This window comes from Arvicanthis niloticus, chromosome 4 (assembly GCF_011762505.2).
Source record: "Arvicanthis niloticus isolate mArvNil1 chromosome 4, mArvNil1.pat.X, whole genome shotgun sequence".
Classification (NCBI taxonomy): Eukaryota; Metazoa; Chordata; class Mammalia; order Rodentia; family Muridae; genus Arvicanthis; species Arvicanthis niloticus.
The window spans coordinates 22,247,750-22,265,546 of record NC_047661.1 but is presented as its reverse complement, the minus strand read 5'-3'; the positions used below and the strand labels follow the sequence as shown (position 1 = coordinate 22,265,546).

General features: G+C 37.6%; 1 protein-coding gene and 1 pseudogene across 1 annotated transcript in view; both read right to left on the bottom strand.

Annotated features, from left to right (window-relative positions):
- Window positions 1-2,576: 2,576 nt before the first annotated feature.
- Adad1 (adenosine deaminase domain containing 1) overlaps window positions 2,577-17,797 on the bottom strand; it is a 35,089-nt gene continuing 19,868 nt past the window's right edge. The window contains exons 10-12 of the mRNA XM_034500402.2: window positions 13,513-13,750; window positions 8,320-8,452; window positions 2,577-3,928 (exon numbers count right to left, since the gene is read on the bottom strand). Coding sequence (XP_034356293.1) covers window positions 3,815-3,928; window positions 8,320-8,452; window positions 13,513-13,750 — 485 coding nt within the window. The 3' untranslated portion in view covers window positions 2,577-3,814. The remainder of the gene's footprint in view (window positions 3,929-8,319; window positions 8,453-13,512; window positions 13,751-17,797) is intronic.
- Window positions 6,805-7,684, bottom strand: LOC117706745 (small ribosomal subunit protein uS3m pseudogene; annotated as a pseudogene).

Genomic DNA, 17,797 nt, shown 5'->3' with positions numbered 1-17,797 from the left:
TCTAATAGAAGAGTACGTGAAAAAGAGCCTTGAACTCATTGGCACAAAGGGAAACTTCCTAAACAGAAGACCAATGGCTCAGGCTCTAAGATCAAGAATTGAGAAATGGGAACTCATGAAACTGAAAAGCTTCTGTAAGGCAAAGGACATAGTCAATAGGACAAATCGGCAACCTACAGAATGTGAAAAAAAATCTTCATTAATTCCACATCCAATAGAAAGCTAATAACCAAAATATATAAAGAACTCAAGAAGCTAACCTACAAAAACCCAAATAACCCAATTAAAAAAAACAGGCTACAGAGCTAAACAGAGAATTCACAACAGAAGAATCTTGAATGGCTGTGAAGCACTTAAAGAAATGTTCAAAGTCCTTAGTGATCAGGAAAAATGCAAATCAAAATAACCCTGAGATTCCACATTACACAAATGAGAATGGCTAAGATCAAAGACTCAGGTGACAGCACATGCTGGCAAGGATGCATAGAAGAGAAACATTCCTCCATTGCTGGTGGGACTGCAAATTGGTACAACCACTTTGGAAATCAATCTGGTGGTTCCTCAGAAAATTGGAAGACCTACTTGAAGACAAAGCTGTACCACTTTTGGGCATATACCCAAAAAATGCCCCACCATACCAGAGAAACAAGTGCTCCAATATGCTCACAGCATCCTTATCTGTGATAGCCAGAACATGAAAACAACACAGATGTTCCACAATGGAAGACTGGATACAGAAATTGTGGTACATTTACACAATGAAATACTATTCAGTATTAAAGACAAGGACATCATGAATTTTGCAGGCAAATGGATGGAAGTAGAAAATACCATCCTATGTGAGGTAACCCAGACTCCAAAAGACATAGATGGTATGTACTCACTAATAAGTGGATATTATCCAAGAAGTACAGAATACCTAGGATATAACCCACAGAATCTAAGAACTTTAACAAGCAGAAAGGTCAACTGAGGATGCTTCAATTGCCCACTTATTAGGGGGAAGAAAATAATTATTAATCACGGGAGGCAGAGGGAGGAGGGGATTTGTGCGGGAGGGGGGAGGGAAAAGGGGAGCACGATCAGGTATGGGGTGGGGAGACATGAGAGAAGCTCTGAGGGCCAGCAGAATGAATGGAAATATGCAACCTTAGGGTGTGGGTGGAGGCCAGGGGACCCTCTAGAAAGTACCAGAGACCTGGAAGGTGAGAGACTCTTAGGACTCAAAGGGATGGACCTTAGATGAAATACCCAACAGTGGGGAAGAGGGAACTCATGGAGTCCGCGGCCAGTAGAAAGACAGGGCATTTCTGACCCAGAACTGTTCCTGTCTAAAACAACTGCAGGGACAAAAATGGAGAATAGACTGAGGGAAAGGTGATATCCAGTGATAGGCCCAAATTGGGATCCAGCTCAAGGGGAGGCTCCAAGGGCTAATACTATTACTGATGCTATGATGTACTTACAGACAAGAGCCTAGCATGGCAGTCCTCTGAGAGGCCCAATAAGCAGCTGAAAAAGAGTCAGATACTTACACCCAACCATTGGACTGAAGTTGCGGACCCCTGTAGTTGAATTAGGGAAAGGCTGGAAGAAGCTGAGGAGAAGGGTGACCCCATAGGAAAACTCAACTAACGTGGATCCCTGAGATCTCTCAGACACTGAGCCAGGCAGCTACAGTAGCTGGTCTGAGGCCCCCGACACATACAACAGAGGACTGCCTGGTCTGGCCTCAGTGGGAGAAGATGTGCCTAACTCTTGAGAGACTTGAAGCTTCAGGGAGTGGGGAGGCATAGTGTGTGTAAGGCATCCTCTTGGAAACAGTGGGAGGAGGAATGTGAAGAGGAACCGTGGGAAGGCAGACTGGGATGGGGGCAACAAATGGATTGCAAATAAAATAAAGAAGAACTTGAGCTAGAAGATTAAATTCCTTACAGTAGTCACAGTCAGTGGTGGGTCCATGCTGCCTTCAGGTCTATTCCTCCCCACTCGGTTGGCTCACTGCCTTATAACTATTGCCTTCTTCTCAGTCCTCATAGTCTCCCAGGGATCTTAACCATACCTAGACTCCATTTTCTAAACCAAAACTTCTACAGGTAGAAACAGTATCTGGACACACTCAGTGACTAGGTTCTGGATAAAAAGTTCTCTTGAGGACTGATGAAATGGCTCAGCAGTTAAAAGTATATACTGTTCTTGCAGAAGGCAGGGATTTGATCCTGAGACCCATATCAGGCAGCTAGCTCACAATCACTTGTAAGTCCAGCTCCAGGGGATCTGACACCCTCTCCTTGACTCTATGGGTATCTGCAATTTATGTGCGCATGCTCCCTGATCCCGCCAAATAACTGAAAATAAAATCTTTAACTTAAAAAATGAATTCTGTCCATAAAGCAACTGGGTTGTATTTGACTTATTTTCCCCTCAAAACTACAAACTTGAGAAAAGAGATCATAATTCTACTGATTCTCATCGTAGGACAGCTCTTGGATCCTTGACTAGGGAGATTTCAGAGACTAATTATCTACTTTCCCAGATGTTACAAATGTGAGTGGCCAAGAAAAGGTGAAGCATTTCGAGTTTTCAAAGGCAATTTTACTATTAAGTAGCAAAATAAAAAAAAAATAGGTTGAAGTTTTCCATTAAAAAAAGCAGCTTATAAGAAAAAGCAATTAAAAATATTTACAAGAAAATGTTAACTAGAGAAATAAAAAGTATCATACAACCAACTGAGATGTAATTTGCTAATATATTTACATTGATCCATAAGAAACTGCTCATATTTTAATCATTTCTATCATATAAAAAATGCAAATTCCCATGGTTCAACCTAGTAAGTAGACTCTAGACCACCCAGAGACATGTGTCTTTACAGAATCGTTTCAGCACATATTTAGAGCTGAGATAACAGCCTGTGTAGGGTGAGGAGGACTTAGAAATTTAGTAGAGATTTAAGTGAGATAAAGGAACAGACTTAAGAACCAACGATGCTTGATAAAGCTAGCTGAAAAATATAAAGTAAACCGACGACGTGATTAAGCTGTCCTTTCCCTCTAACTATTGTCTAAACAAAGATCTATGATGCTCAAGAATGCTTTATTTCCCTATAAATCAAAAATCTCTACTACTCTAATTACAAAGAAGTAAATTACATGTGTTATAAATCCTATAGGCCACTTAAAAAGGGAAGTCTTTTTAAAGAATATTAATTATCATAATCATTTACCAGATTTTTTTCCTAATGTGATTAGGGCTTTTAGCTATTTGTATGTGTTTACTCATGAAATCCTGAGCCACGAGTGATATTCTAATGATTGGTTTTCTATCACCAAGCAGGGTCAGTGGCACTGATCATACACCCAAATGCCTGCTAAATCAGTTAAGTTAGTATTATTTTTATTCTTGACTCTTGCTTTCAGTTATAAAAACCTATAGTGGGATATTGTATACAATGTTGGATATTACATCTGTATGGATAAATTTAAAGTACAGACCAAGATATATGAATTATCTTTTAAACCCTTTAAAAGGTCAATGGCTTCTTAAAACTACTTGAGAGTTGTAATAGCTTTATGTCTACAAAACTAATGGAAAATGTCTACATGTTTAATTAGGCAATTCTTTTATAAAAGGTAAAAAAGTGTATTGTCTCAGTGCAAGGTGTCATGGGTATTTACACATTTTTAACAACATCTGGGCATTGCTGTTACCAAACTTCCACTGTGAGGGCTAAAGTCTCTATATTTTAAAACATTTTTACCAGTCAAATACACTAAAAATAAAAGATTTTTAATATGCCAACATGTTGTCTAATTCACATACTAAATTGCTCTATACAGGGAGACTTCACAATCCAGGAGCCATAGCCATGCTGCTGCAAGTAGGCCTTCAGTAACGCCTTAGCTTCTTGATAGGGTCCAGACATACACTAGAGAGAGAGACAGAGACACAGGAAGTTAATTGCATCAACTTGGCCTGCAAAGTAAATAACCCCATACTGTTCAACTTTAAATTAAAAAAAAAAAAAAACTAATGAAAAATCTCTGAACTCCTATGCTAATTTAAAACAATTCTTTCCAAATATGCCTAAGCAGGCAATTGTGCTTGTTATTTAACATTATAATTAAGATTAAATAAATTCATGACATAAAAATGGAAAGAAACATACAAAAGTATCATCTATAACAAACTATAGATAACTACCACTGCTATTTTCACGTGTTCTTATTTTTTATAAATGAACATACATACCTTCACAAAGCTGCCTTTACTAAAGTGCGGTTAACTGTAAAACTTTCCCACTGCGATCTCTGTTAACGTTTTAGGATGTGCTAATTAACCAAGTCCAGCGGTAATCTAACTTCACTACCTCTAAATCTTGGATTCTGTCTCTTACAGGCTTGCAATCAGTCTCTACCTCTACCTTTGGCTCTAGCCCCAGGCAACTTCACATTTTTTTGTTTCTAGAGTTAGTTTCCTGGAAGTTTCACATAAGAGATTAATGAGTGAGCACTCTGCCATGACAGGCTAGCGCAGTATTTTCCAGTTCATGCTATTCCATGTGTCAGGCTTGGTTTTCACTGTCAGTTAACACCACTGTAAGAATCGACCATAGCTGTCCACTTGCCAGCTTAAGAACGTGCATACTTCAAGTTTTTACTATTAGGAAAATGCTGTCATAAACATTCATTAAGTCTTGTTTCCTACAAATGCCAGTGGTATTGCTGAGTCACATGGCAACTATGTTTAGTTTCGAAGGGCAGAGGGCAAAGGAAAAGCCAAATTGTTTTCCAAAAGTGGCTGTACCATTTTCAGTCTCAATATAACGCATGAGGCCTCATCCATCCAAACTATCAATAGCAGCTAGTGTGTCCATCTTCTGAGCTACAGTTATTCATGAGGTTTAGAGAAAGAGCCTGACTCCATCAAAGTGTGAAGTGAAGCAGCACAAGTGCTGGTGAAGAAGCTGAAGCAAATCGCCGAGCTCTGGCTCAGAGCACTTTAAGTCCATGCCTGGCTTAAAGTTTTAAAGAATGCCTTGACTGTTTTGTTAAGGGATGATGTAGATACTAGCTATCAACCAACGACAATATTCATTTACTACCCAGAGATCTTTATAGCCATCAAAAGATCATACTAAATTTTTTTCTTGTGATTTATGACTGAAACACTAAAGTCTGGATGAGAGCACATCTGTTTACAGTGTGGTCTACTGACAAGGTGTACAGTTTTATTTTTAGACAAGGACTTTGTGTGTAGCTTACTCTCTTCTCACATGCTTGAAATGGTATCTATTCCTGGTAGAGGCTACGGACATTGTTGAAATGACAACAGAGAATTTAGAACATAACTTAAATTCACTTGATGAACAGTGGCAATGTTTGAGAGAAGTTCTAGTTGGTTTAACATGCTATAAAACATGCTACATGGAAATCTTACATGAAAAAAAAAAGGATTAATGAAAAGAAAAAGAATTAATCACTGCTGTCTTGAGAAGTATAGTCATTCTAGCACATGAGAAGTGTGAGAAGGAAGACTGCTGAGTTGGGCTAGCCTGGGCTGTACACTGCAGCCCGTGTTTCTTAATAGCAGCCATCTTATGAAAGCAAGGCCCTCCCTCCACCAGCAAACAACTCAGTGTTTTTCAACCAACTTTAGATTTCGTTTTTTAATTTATTTTTGTTTCACATTTCATTGATTTCCACTCAAGTACATATTGTTTATTCCATTTTATTTATGTTTATGCCCCAGCTTTTAATCAGTTTCTTGAATTGGAAGCTTAAATAATTAATTTTAGTATTATTCTGTAATATAAGCATTTAAAGCTACACAATTGCCATACTTTAAATACCCATTAATTTCAATATTGTGCTTTTTAACTCACTCTATGATGTTTCTTAGTTTTTCTAGAAGTTAGTTCTTATGAAGTAAAAAAATTTCCAAATATATGACAACTTCCCACATTTCATTCTCCTGTTGATATTTTAATGCCACAGTGGTTAGAACATTACCTGATGTTTATGTTGCTAATTTACAGTTCTGCTTTCACTGGCATGTCTTCACCAGTGTTGAGCTGCTATGCTCTCATTCTCATTTTTCCCTTTTATTTTTACAGTAGGCCTAGCATCCCAGTGGTTACCTTGTACCTATATAACTTAAGAGATAAATAGTATTAACAGCAGACACTGCACTCAAACACAAGACTCATGGGGCTCCTGTCTTCTTCTGACACACTTGCATGTGGAAGTGGGTATATTTAATATTGCATCTGTATCTTAAGTATCCTTTGGCTTTTGTTCACTGAACTGTTCTTCTTGAGCTCATCTTGTACATGACTCTAGTTTTCCTATCAGCCAGAGAACAGAGAGTTTCAAGTTGATTTCAGTTCTTTTGTTTCCCCATATCATCTTGGTAAATAGATTTACCACTTGCCTGCAACAAGGACTCCAATTTGAGCCAGATTTACCAGCTTTTCCTATTTATTTCCTACTGAATTTGGCACCTTAGTCTGAAAAAAGAAAAAAAAAATTCTACGAATGTTATCCTTTGTCCTGTATCAAGCATATTGCCTCTGGCAGTAAAATCTGACTGTAGTGGAGTCTGAATTCTGCTAACTATACTCCCTACGATTCAAACCATTCAAACTCATTCTCTCTCTTTCTTCCTTCCTTCCTTCCTTCCTTCCTTCCTTCCTTCCTTCCTTCCTTCCTTCCTTCCTTTTTTGACAAAACATTATCAGGGTTTTATTCAACAGCAGCTTGGAGTCCACGCCTCCACCCACTGGGAGCAGGCATTTGATCGACTTCACTTCTGTGGGCCTTTGCAGGTTACAGCTTGACGAAAGAAAGAACACCCTTTATATGTACTGTACACGACCTTGGAGGGCACAGTTTGAAGGTGGAGTCTCACAGGACACTTGTAAAAGTGTGACAACAGAGTCTCACTGTAGCCCACGAGAAAGTAGAATTTGTGTGCTGGCAGCTTTCCGAGGACCAGGGCACAGATGTCCACGTGGTTGGCCCTGCGCTTCAGAATAATCTGGTCAGCCAGGCAGCCTGGAAAGGTGCCCACCATAAACTTTCGAAGACAAACATCCTCCTGGGTTCTCTCTGCAGCATGATCTTCTCCATCCAGGTTACCTGTATGCAGTGACAGCCAGCCCTTTCGGTGTGCGATGTAGTGCGGGGCATGTGCCTCCTCATAGCTCACAGGCTTGTCTCCCTTGTTATGCTGCCTGGTTCTTGGCACAGACCACGGAGCTGTGCAGGGTGTGCCAGGCGCAAGGCAGCTCCTGCCTGCAGACCATCACCCGCAGCCCGAGCCCGTGGACAACGCCATCTTGGGCCTGCGTATAAACTTGTTAAAGTCCTAGCACTTTTTCAAAAAATATAATTTTGATATTTGAATTTTCCTACCTTTAATTAATTTCCAGAGTTATGAAAGAGTGCTTTTGACTATTTTGTTTATTTTTCATACTGTTTTTACAAAAAGACCTATAGCCTCTTTACATCACTCAAAACAGCAATGATGGAGAGAAGCTCACACTTGGTTCTATGTGGTGTGTGTACAAAGGCTTGTAGCTTCTGTAACTGTGTATGGGAATATGTACACAGGCTTGCAGTTGCTGTACCTCCAAGTGGGTATGTGTACACAGGATTGTAGTTGATTTAACTATCTGTGGCATGTGTACATAGGATTGTGATTGATGTAAGTGTATGTGGGAACATCTACATAGGCTTGTGGTTGATATAGCTATCAGTGGGAGTATATATACAGGCCTGTAGATAATGATGCTTTACAGCTTGGAAGTATTGATTGATTATTCCAGTGCTGGCAAAATTAAGAGACTTTAATATAACACTATATTATTAAAATCAGGAATACTAATGATAACATGGAAGTATATACATGATAAGCCATACCAAATGAGAGTTTAATAAATAAAATTCAGTATGTACTGTGACTTTAGCTCAGTGCTACAGTGCCTGCCTTGAATGTGCAAGCAATCTAATCCTCCCGTCCCCAAAAATCTGTTTAGAAAGAAAAAAATCTATAGTATCTGCTATATCATATCTAAATTAGGGTCTGGAATTAAACATCTTAGGCAACGTATTATTGTAAGACATAACATTCTATAGTTAATAATGCCATGCAGAGAAAAAAAAGATTTATTACATTTGTTTCTCTGAGGATAAGAAAAGGGTGTTAAGCAAAGTAAGTACTGTAATATGTTATATTCAGGGCTGTTTAATAAATGTTTGCTGTCTCCATATATTTACAACATGACTGTATTTATCTGTACTTTTATGATCACCTCACCTTAGCTGCATGGTATGTCCGAGCTTCAAGTAAATCATCTGTTTTAGCTTCCTTGGCAAGTAGATTAAATCGACTTAACATTGCAGCCTTACAAAGCCGACTTGCCATTGATAAACCACTTTTAAATGGAGAACTAAAGTTGAAAGAAATGAAACACACAGTAATCACAGTTAATGACTTATGTTGGCAACTGTAGGGATTAAATAATAGTCCACTAATATTTATGAGTCCCAATTAGGCAGAAGAATACATGACGGGCAGCTTTATTTTAGATCAGAAGTATACAGAGTATTTAATTGCTGTCAGAAGCTAATTTAACTTGTTACTGTACTACATCAAAAGTTGAAACTGAATGTTTGTATTTGAATATTTTTGTTATTTGAAGTAAAACTAAATTATGGTAATACAAATTGAAGCAATGATTCTCCTGTGCTTGACTGAAAGGTGGCATGGAAGTACCTTCTGGAGTGATGACGACCACTGAGTTTTGACTAGAGCAATAGGTGACATGAAGGACACATGGATCGAATCTGAAACTGTACAGTGCATCCTCTACAAGCAAACTTTAATTTAGAAAACACTTCTTCATAACCATCCATACATGTATATGTGTGTGCATGCACATGTAAACATTGTCAATTCTAATAAAACTGAGTTCTAGATGGTAAACCTTTTTACTAAGTAACTTTTCCCCCATTATAATTTATTAGCTGTTCTTCTGAGAGATGATTAAAACTGTTAAAACTTTCCAGTCTTCTGGTTTCCATGTAGCTTTTCAGAGCCATGCATCCCCTTGAATTTGTGAATTTGTGCTAGCCTTATGATTTGTTATGGTGAACAAAGAGAAAATGTGCCAGTTCAGAGCCTAGGTTTCAGGGTAACCCTGTTTTCTTCTCTTCAGACTCCTTCAAGTTCAAGCAACTGTTCTGGGATTTACCTAAAGGGCAGAGAACAGTTAATCTTCTGAGAGATCAACCAAAATGACTTAATCTTTGACTCACACCTGACTTGAGATGCCTGAGTTCTAATCAGATCCGGAAGAATCCTTCAGCTGATCTAAACATTTATTGAGAAGTAACAATACATTGTTGCTTCAAATCACTGAGTTTTGAGGTAGTTTTTATGCAGCAAATGTTAGCATGAGCATGCACTCATGTATATGAAACCTACTGATTTCTATATTAATTTCCTACTGTGATACTGTTGGTAGGTTTTCTATAAAATTTTTGGACTTTTCAGCAGAACTGGGGGAACACGGAAGGGGAACATGTGCCTGGTGTCTGTAAGGTGCTTGGTTCAACATCCAAACTCCCCTAACAGTGGTAGTCTTACCTCCTTTCTCCCACATGTTGTTTCTCACTTTCTCTAATCCAGCATATCAATGTTAGGCAGCAGCAGTAACAATAAACAGTCATCCTGGCATGTCATCACCAATCCTGGTAGTATTTTTGAGTCAATAAAGCTGTATTTTATCCTGCAACAAACCATCTACTGTTCTCCTTTTTAGTTTTACTCCTTAGTAGACCTTTGTTATATGCTCTACTGGAATGATGACATCAGTAAATGGTGATAAGAAATATAAATTTCTAAGTGGGTGTCACCTCTGCTACCACTCTGATGCATGAGGAAAAACTTCAATTACTACTGAGCTATACATCATCTGTTTTTAAGTGCTTCTAAAGTTTCTGTTGCAGTAATTATTGCAAAGCTTTCTTTGTAAATTTTATGTGTATGTTGAGAAGGAAGTAATGTTTCAACATGTTTCAAGATGCAAGATGCATCTGCTTCATGTAAGGACTGGTGGATTTATGACAGGCATGGTAGATCACACCTGTAACCCTAACACTCAGGCTGAGACAAGATAATTGAAAAACTGAGACTAGGCAGGCATGGTGGTACATGCCTTTAATCACAGAACTTGGGAGGTAGAGGCAGGCAGTTCCTTGAGTTCTAGGCCAGCCTGGTCTACAGAGTGTTATAGGACAGCCAGGGCTACACAGAGAAACCCTGTCTTGAAAAACCAACCAAACCAAACCAAAACAAAAAACCAGAGACTAGCCTTCTTAGTGAGACTGTGCACACACACACACACACAGAGACAGAGAGAGAGAGTTGGATGCTTTTAAATTTTTATCTATGTGTGTGCTGTGTATACACAAATATGCACACATGCACATTAAATATCCTTAGAATCCAGATAAGGGAGTCAAATCCCCTAGAGCTGGGAGTTACAGGCAGTTTTGATCCACCCCATGTGGGTGCTGGGAATCAAACTTCCATCCTCTGCAAAATTAGCAACAACTCTTAACTATTAAGCCAGCTCTCCAGCACTTAGGTAGTTCTTCCCCCTCCCCTTTTCTTTCCGTCCTCCCTTTCCTCTTTCTTCCTCCTTCTAACATCAGTATTTTTGTTGCTTTCTGCTTGCTTCTTTTTAAAATGTTTTTAAATAAAATGACCTCCCTTTCCTTCCCTGCAGCTTCTGCCATGTCACCATATCAAGTTGATAGCCTCTTCTCATATTATTATTATTATTATTAGTAGTAATAGGAGTAGGAGCAGCAGCAGTAGTAATTGGGTGTATGACAGCCACCTGATATTTGACAGGCAAACAATAAGCACTGATAAAAGAACAGCTTCTGTAATAAAAGTGCTGAGGAAAATGGGATGTCCACATACAGAAGAGTGAAATTATAACCTTATCATCCAGCACAAAAATTAAACCCAGGTGGATCAAAGATCTCTATTTAAAACCTGAAATACTAAATCTACTACAAGAAAACAGGAAGTACACTATAAAATACAGGATATGTGGTGGTTTGAATATGCTTGGCCTGTGGAGTGGCAGAGGTGTGGCCTTGTTGGAGGAAGTGTATTACTGTGGAGGTAGGCTTTGAGAGACCTTCCTTCTAGCTGCCTGAAGATGCCAGGCTTCTGTCTGCCTTTGGAACAAGATACAGAACTCTCAGCTTCTTCTCCTGCACCATACCTGCCTGGACGGTATCATGCTTCCTGCCATGATGATGATGGACTGAACCTGTAGGCCAGTCCCAATAAAATGTTTCCCTTTATAAGAGTTGCCTTTGGCATGGTGTCTCCTCACAGCAATGGGAATCCTCACTAATGCAGAAGTGTAGAAAATAACTTTCTGATAAGATTCCATTTGCCAAAAAAAATCAGTGAACAACTGAGAAGTAGGACTTCATAAAAAAGGCTTCCATACAAATAAGAAAACAATCAAGTGAGCAATGGAGAAACCCACAGAATGGGAGAAACTCTTTTCAAGCTATAAATCTGACAGACAATTAACATACAGAATATACAAAACTCAAAAACAAACAAAAAAACAAACCAAAACAACAACAAACAAGAATCAAGGATATAAATGACCCAACTTAATAACGGGCTCTGAAGTTTTGAATAATAAATAAAAGTGGCTAAGAAATACCTCAAAGAGTGTTCATCACACTTAGCAGATAGTGAGTGAGGTGCAAACTAAGACAACTGACATTCCATCTCACTCCAGGCAGAGCGGCTAAGACAGAATGACTGACAACCAATGCCAGGGAAGCCACAGTCAAAGAGGAATGCTTACTAACTTGTGATGGAGACACTCTGGAAATAGGTATGGAAAATCCTCAAAAAACAAAAACCCTACTATATGACCCAGCTATTCCATTCCTGGGCATATACATACCTAATGACATGCACAGATACATGACTGCTCTATATTTACAACAGCCAGGAAATTGAAAGAATCTAAACCAAACACCCCTAGACAGAAGAAAGGATAATAAAATGTGATACATATGTAACTCAATAAAAAAATGAGACTTTTGGGAAGCGAGGGTTAAATAGTGAGACTCTGACTTCAATTCTTCTTTCTTTTGACAGAGTCCTTAGGGCTTGAATATCTAAAAATACAACAACAGCAACAACAACAACAATAACAACAACACAAACATCTTTTGTTCAGAAGTCCAGGCTGTCCAGAACCTAGGGAACCTGTCTTTTCTTCTCTGGTGTCAGGGTCAGCACCACTGGACTGGGCTTTCTCTGCTTGAGATTCTTTGAGACTAAAATTCACATAGCCTAATAGTCAAACATATCCGCTGTTTTATTTTTATTATTTGAAAATCCTTGGCCATAATAAAAAATTACACTAATTTCATTTTTATTTATTCTATTTTGTCATGTCATTATTTTCTAAGTTTTAAAATATCTTTGATATAGTTGAATGTGTAAAGTTGGACCTATTTATAATTTAAAGCACAAACAATTCATTAATTCTGGTAGTCTATATTATTCTTGACTCTATCTTGAGTATTATCTCAGAGTATTATGCTTGATGATATTCATGCCAAGAAATAGTTGTATTGGTCTTGATTAAATATCCTTCTACAAGAAAGATATTAAAAGAAGTAAAAGAACACTGGGTTTATTTGGGACTACATGTGTGTGCATGGGTTACTTACTGTATCCTAGAAAACTTACCATGGCTCTAGTCTTAAAGAAAAAAGGCTTCTCTTCCCCTGTGCATTAAGCTTTTTAACATCAGTGTTCATTTAAAATGTGTATATGCATTACTAGAAGTTTTTATTTTTATTCAATAATAAATTACAGGAATATTACAAAGGAATATCTAAAAGTATACAATATTATGTTTAAAAATAATGCCTTTGGAAATAAAATGTCTAGATTAGAATTCCAGTTTGTAATCCTTAGTATAGGGATGACTCAGAAAAATACTAGAAAATCACATGCAGCTTACAAGGCTATCATAATAGAAAGCAGCACGATATGCTACAATAGTTCTTAGACTTATGTGTTCATAATATTTGAGACAGAATGTGAAAAATGCAAATTGCTAATCCCAGATCCAGAAATTCAAATTTAAAGACCAAGTTCTATTGATTCTGATATAAAATGATGTTTTAACAAATACAGGGTCCAGAGACAGATTCCTTGGGTTTGAACGCTGGCTTCACCACTTACAATATAACTGCTCTAACCTCATATTTTCCCCAAAAGGAATTTATAGTGAATATGATGTCAGCAACTGGCCACACCCAATAAAATTGTTCAGAATTCAATAAATAATATGCAAAATTGTTGAGTTTTATATTTCAATATTTCAATAAAATGCTTTCTTTTGCTTAATATCTAATTTTTAAAAGAGAAAGTGGTAATTCTAACCTTTCAGTGATCTTCCCATTTAAGCCATCCACAATCTCCAAAGAATTGTCCCCCTGTGCCCAATTCAAACTGAGTGATTTATGGTCCAAGTTTATTTGCAGAGGATATGCAGTGGGCACTAAGCTAATATGAGGTCTGTTGACCAAGTAAAACATGGGCAGTTTTGAAGTGAGTGCATCATCAACACGCTGGTTTATTGCGATTTCTAAGCCTCTTGTGTCATTGCAATTCCCATCACCTAGAAAGAAAAAACAAAATACACTCAGGAATTTAAGATCAAACGGCGTTAAAAACCAAAAGACAGGTAACAGAAGTGGGCTAACTGTAAACAATCTAAAGCTCACTTCTTCAATTTTCTCTACACCACATCTATCCTCTTAGCAGCTACTTCCATGTATTTAACCAAATCAGCACAACATAATAACAAAATTTCCATTTAAAAAGGCTCAAAAAGAAGTAATGAAGTAATACTAGTGAACAAAAGCAAAGAAACAGGGGCTCAGGATTAAGAGCACTGGCTGTTCTTCCCAGCACACACCCAGTGGCTCACAACCTTTTGTAACTTCAGTACCAGAAGGTCTAATGACCCTTTGGCTTCTTCAGACACTGCAAGTCCATGGCACACAGACACACATGCAGGCAAAATGCCCACATACATAAAAAAACTAACTAAAAAAGCAAAGAACCAGTTCTGACCCACAAAGGAATGGTACTTTTTACAGAGTTCTGCCAGAAAGCACCTGCTCATTCTGTCTTAATTTTCTGGTTTCAGCATGAAATCAGCATTGGGGGAATCAAATAAGTCTTCTGACTGTTGGCAAAAGTCACTTAATTTTCTATACCGAATGTCCACACATTATAACCATTATAGAACCACAATGTTCCAATTTCAGGACACAAAGCAATTCAAAGAATATATTTTTGGTTAACATTATGAACAGTACCAAGAGCTTTGTATTCTCCTAATATTGCTGAGGAGAGTAAAGGTATTCTCGAGAGCCACAAGAGCCACTCAGTTTGGCTATCAAACAACTAAAATGATGAACCCAAGTCACTGGAAAAGACTGGGATCCTGGTGGCAGCCAGAGGAAGGATAGGGGTTGTCTCTCAGAAAGAGATTTCACACTGTTTTGACAACTTGTCAGACAATCTTGCAGGAGAAACTAGAACTGAGACTAGATGAATGGGACAGACTGCAGCAGGAATGGTGTGTCACGTATGTCTTCTGTCCTTTGTTTAAACCTAAACCTCCTATCAAAGACCCCGAAAACCTTTCCAAAGCTAAAATGAAGTTTACAATACACTGTTCTTTGCATTCATATTCTAAGTTAACATGGGCTTGGAAGAATCACTATAAAGAATTGTAGGGTCACTGACATGACTTGTACTGAGTTTGATTCCAGAAACCACATAGTGGAAGGAAATAACCTACTCCTCCCAAGTTGCTTTCTGACATGTATACTGTGACACATGAATACACAAACCCAAATAAAATATAATTTTAAAATTATTTTAAAAGAATTATAACATTCCATAAGACTTAAGAGAAAAGAAATAAAGTCATTTTCAAATATTTAAATTTAATCTGTAATGCTCCTTGTTATAGAATTAAAAGTGAAGCAAAGTTCAATTATATAAAGGAAGAAGTTTGTAAAGAACTGGAGCCACTTAACACAATTGGTTGTGGTCACACCTATACTCTACCGACTGTTTTAACACAGGCTTAGATGATGGCCTATTCAGAATAGTATTTAATAAGTGTTATATGTTAGGTAAGAAACTGTATGACATAACAACTTTCAATTAACTCTCAAGATCTTCCAAGTATCTAAATCACTCTCTTAGAATATAGTTGCTTAAGTTAGAATTGCTAAAAATGTGAGCCATTCAACTACCAGTATCAGAATCCACTGAAGAGTCTCTAAACAGTGTCCTCTTAGCTTTATATTACAGGTTCCAAAAGATCCAGAAGCTTCATTTTCTTACTTATACATATAACACATTTTTAGGTTATACCAGACAGATCACTATTTTCATACAAGATCCACAGAGATACTGAGAGGAAAAATCTGACGCAGTTTTCCAAAGCCATTTACTTTCCATTGTCTGCATACCCCACCAGCCCCACCCCTGAATTGCTCAGTGCAAGATGGCAGTCAAACGACCAGATCTAAGTTTTCTGTTCCTGTTCCAATTCACTAACCAAATATGCAAAAGAATCAATGTCTAGCCTCTTGTGCAATATTATAACTACAGTATGAAGTTACATCATATAAACTTTTAAAAATACCATGATAAAAATTAACAAAAGCTCTCATCACCAAATATGTGATTCCTAAAAATTTTTTAGGAATATGTGCATTCCTAAAAAAAATGCACACAAATTTCTTAGATTCCATAACACATATTTATCAAGAACAAAGAAAATCTGCTACAGAAGATTTAGAAAAATTTAACACGTCTTGAAAAGGGATTCAAATGGATTCAAACTGAATAGGTAGTAAGAATGTTAGTTAACAATGGAATCTAAACAAGTATCAAATTTCCACTGTAATCTCTATGAGTGTATGAAGTAAGCATGACTGTGGGCCTGAGTAAGCAGGCATTCTCACACACTGTCAGTGGAGAGGTGCACCAGGGACTATTTGGAACATTTTTTCAGAACTGCACATCTTTGACTTGCAATGTTAATTGCAGGACTTCATACTACAAATATACTTTACATGTGTGAATATTAAGTATGAAAAGGTCATTCACAATAACTAAAAGGTTAGATACAATCTAGAATCTCATCAACTGATACCTGGTTAAATAAATATGATATACTTATGTATTATAAAGCCAAACAGATTAATAAAGAAGTTATTTACATATACATAAAAAAGATTTACATACGTAAATCTTTCCAAGATCCTTTTTTAAATAAGAAAAGCAGATGGAGAAAAGTATAAATTGGATGTTCCTGTTGATATCTGTATATCTAAAGTATAAAATTAAAAAAAGAATATGTACACTGATTTCAATAAAGCACAACTCAATTATCCATAGGGGAAAAAAATAAAGAAACTAACAACAGTATATCCCTTCACAGAAGTATAATGAGTGCCTAGGGACTGTCATGGGAGAGAGACTTTTCCTAAGTCTTTTAAATTATAAATCAAGTTAATGTATTTCCTCTACATTTAAAATAAAGGTAATATTAACAAAACAAATGGTAACCATTTTCTGTTTTACTTATGAAGTTGAACATATACATATGGAAAAGCTGGGCATGGTGTCAAATGTCTGTGATCTTAGCATTTGAGAAGTAGATGCAGGAACATCTGGAGTTCAAGGCTAGTCTCAGATACAAAGTGGGTTTGAAGTAAGCCTAGTTTACGGAAGACCCTGTCTCAAACAAACAAACAAAGAAACAAAGAAATCAGACAGATCTCAACTAAGCAACTTAACCATGTCTCTAAAGGTTTCAGAAAAACAAAAACAAGCCAAACCCAAAAGCAATAGACAGAAATCCTAAATTAATGACATGAAATAAAAAAGAATCAATATAAAAATCAATACAAAGAGTAGGTTATTTGAAAATATAAACTAGATTAATAAACTCTTCACCAAAGTAATAAAAATATTCAAATTACTATAATTAAGAGATGAAACCAAAGCTCATTAGGGAACACTCTGAAAACCTAGATTCTTAAATGCTGGAACCAGCCATCTTCTGTAACCAGGCACACATATGGGAGGCCTGGTACACCAACCCAGCCACAAAACCTTCAACCTGTAGTTTGTCCTGCCTTCAGAGACTATATCCAACAACTAATGGGAACAGATACAGAGTCCAACAGAAAAACATTAGGTAGATCTTGAAGAGTCTTGGGAGGGGGAAGGACTGGAGGAGCCAGAGAGGTCAGGGACACCATAAGAACATGGCCCTCAGAATCAACTGACTGGGACTTATGGGGCTCATAGAGATCAGAGAACCTGTGGGGGGTCTGACCTAGGTCCTCTGCATATATGTTACGTTTCTGTAGCTTGGTGCTCTTGTGGGAATAATGAGTGTGAGTGGAGACTGTCTCTGACTCTCTTGCCTACTTGTGGGACCCTTTTCTTCCTACTGGTTTGCCTTGTGCAGCCTCGATGTGATGGTATATGCCTGGTCTATTGCAGCTTGTTATTTAGTTGATGTCTTTAGGAGGCCTGATCTCTTCTGAGGAGATAGATGAAGATGGGGGTGGATTTGGAGGATAGGGGAAGTGGAGAGAAGAGATTAGCAGGGAGAAGATAAAAG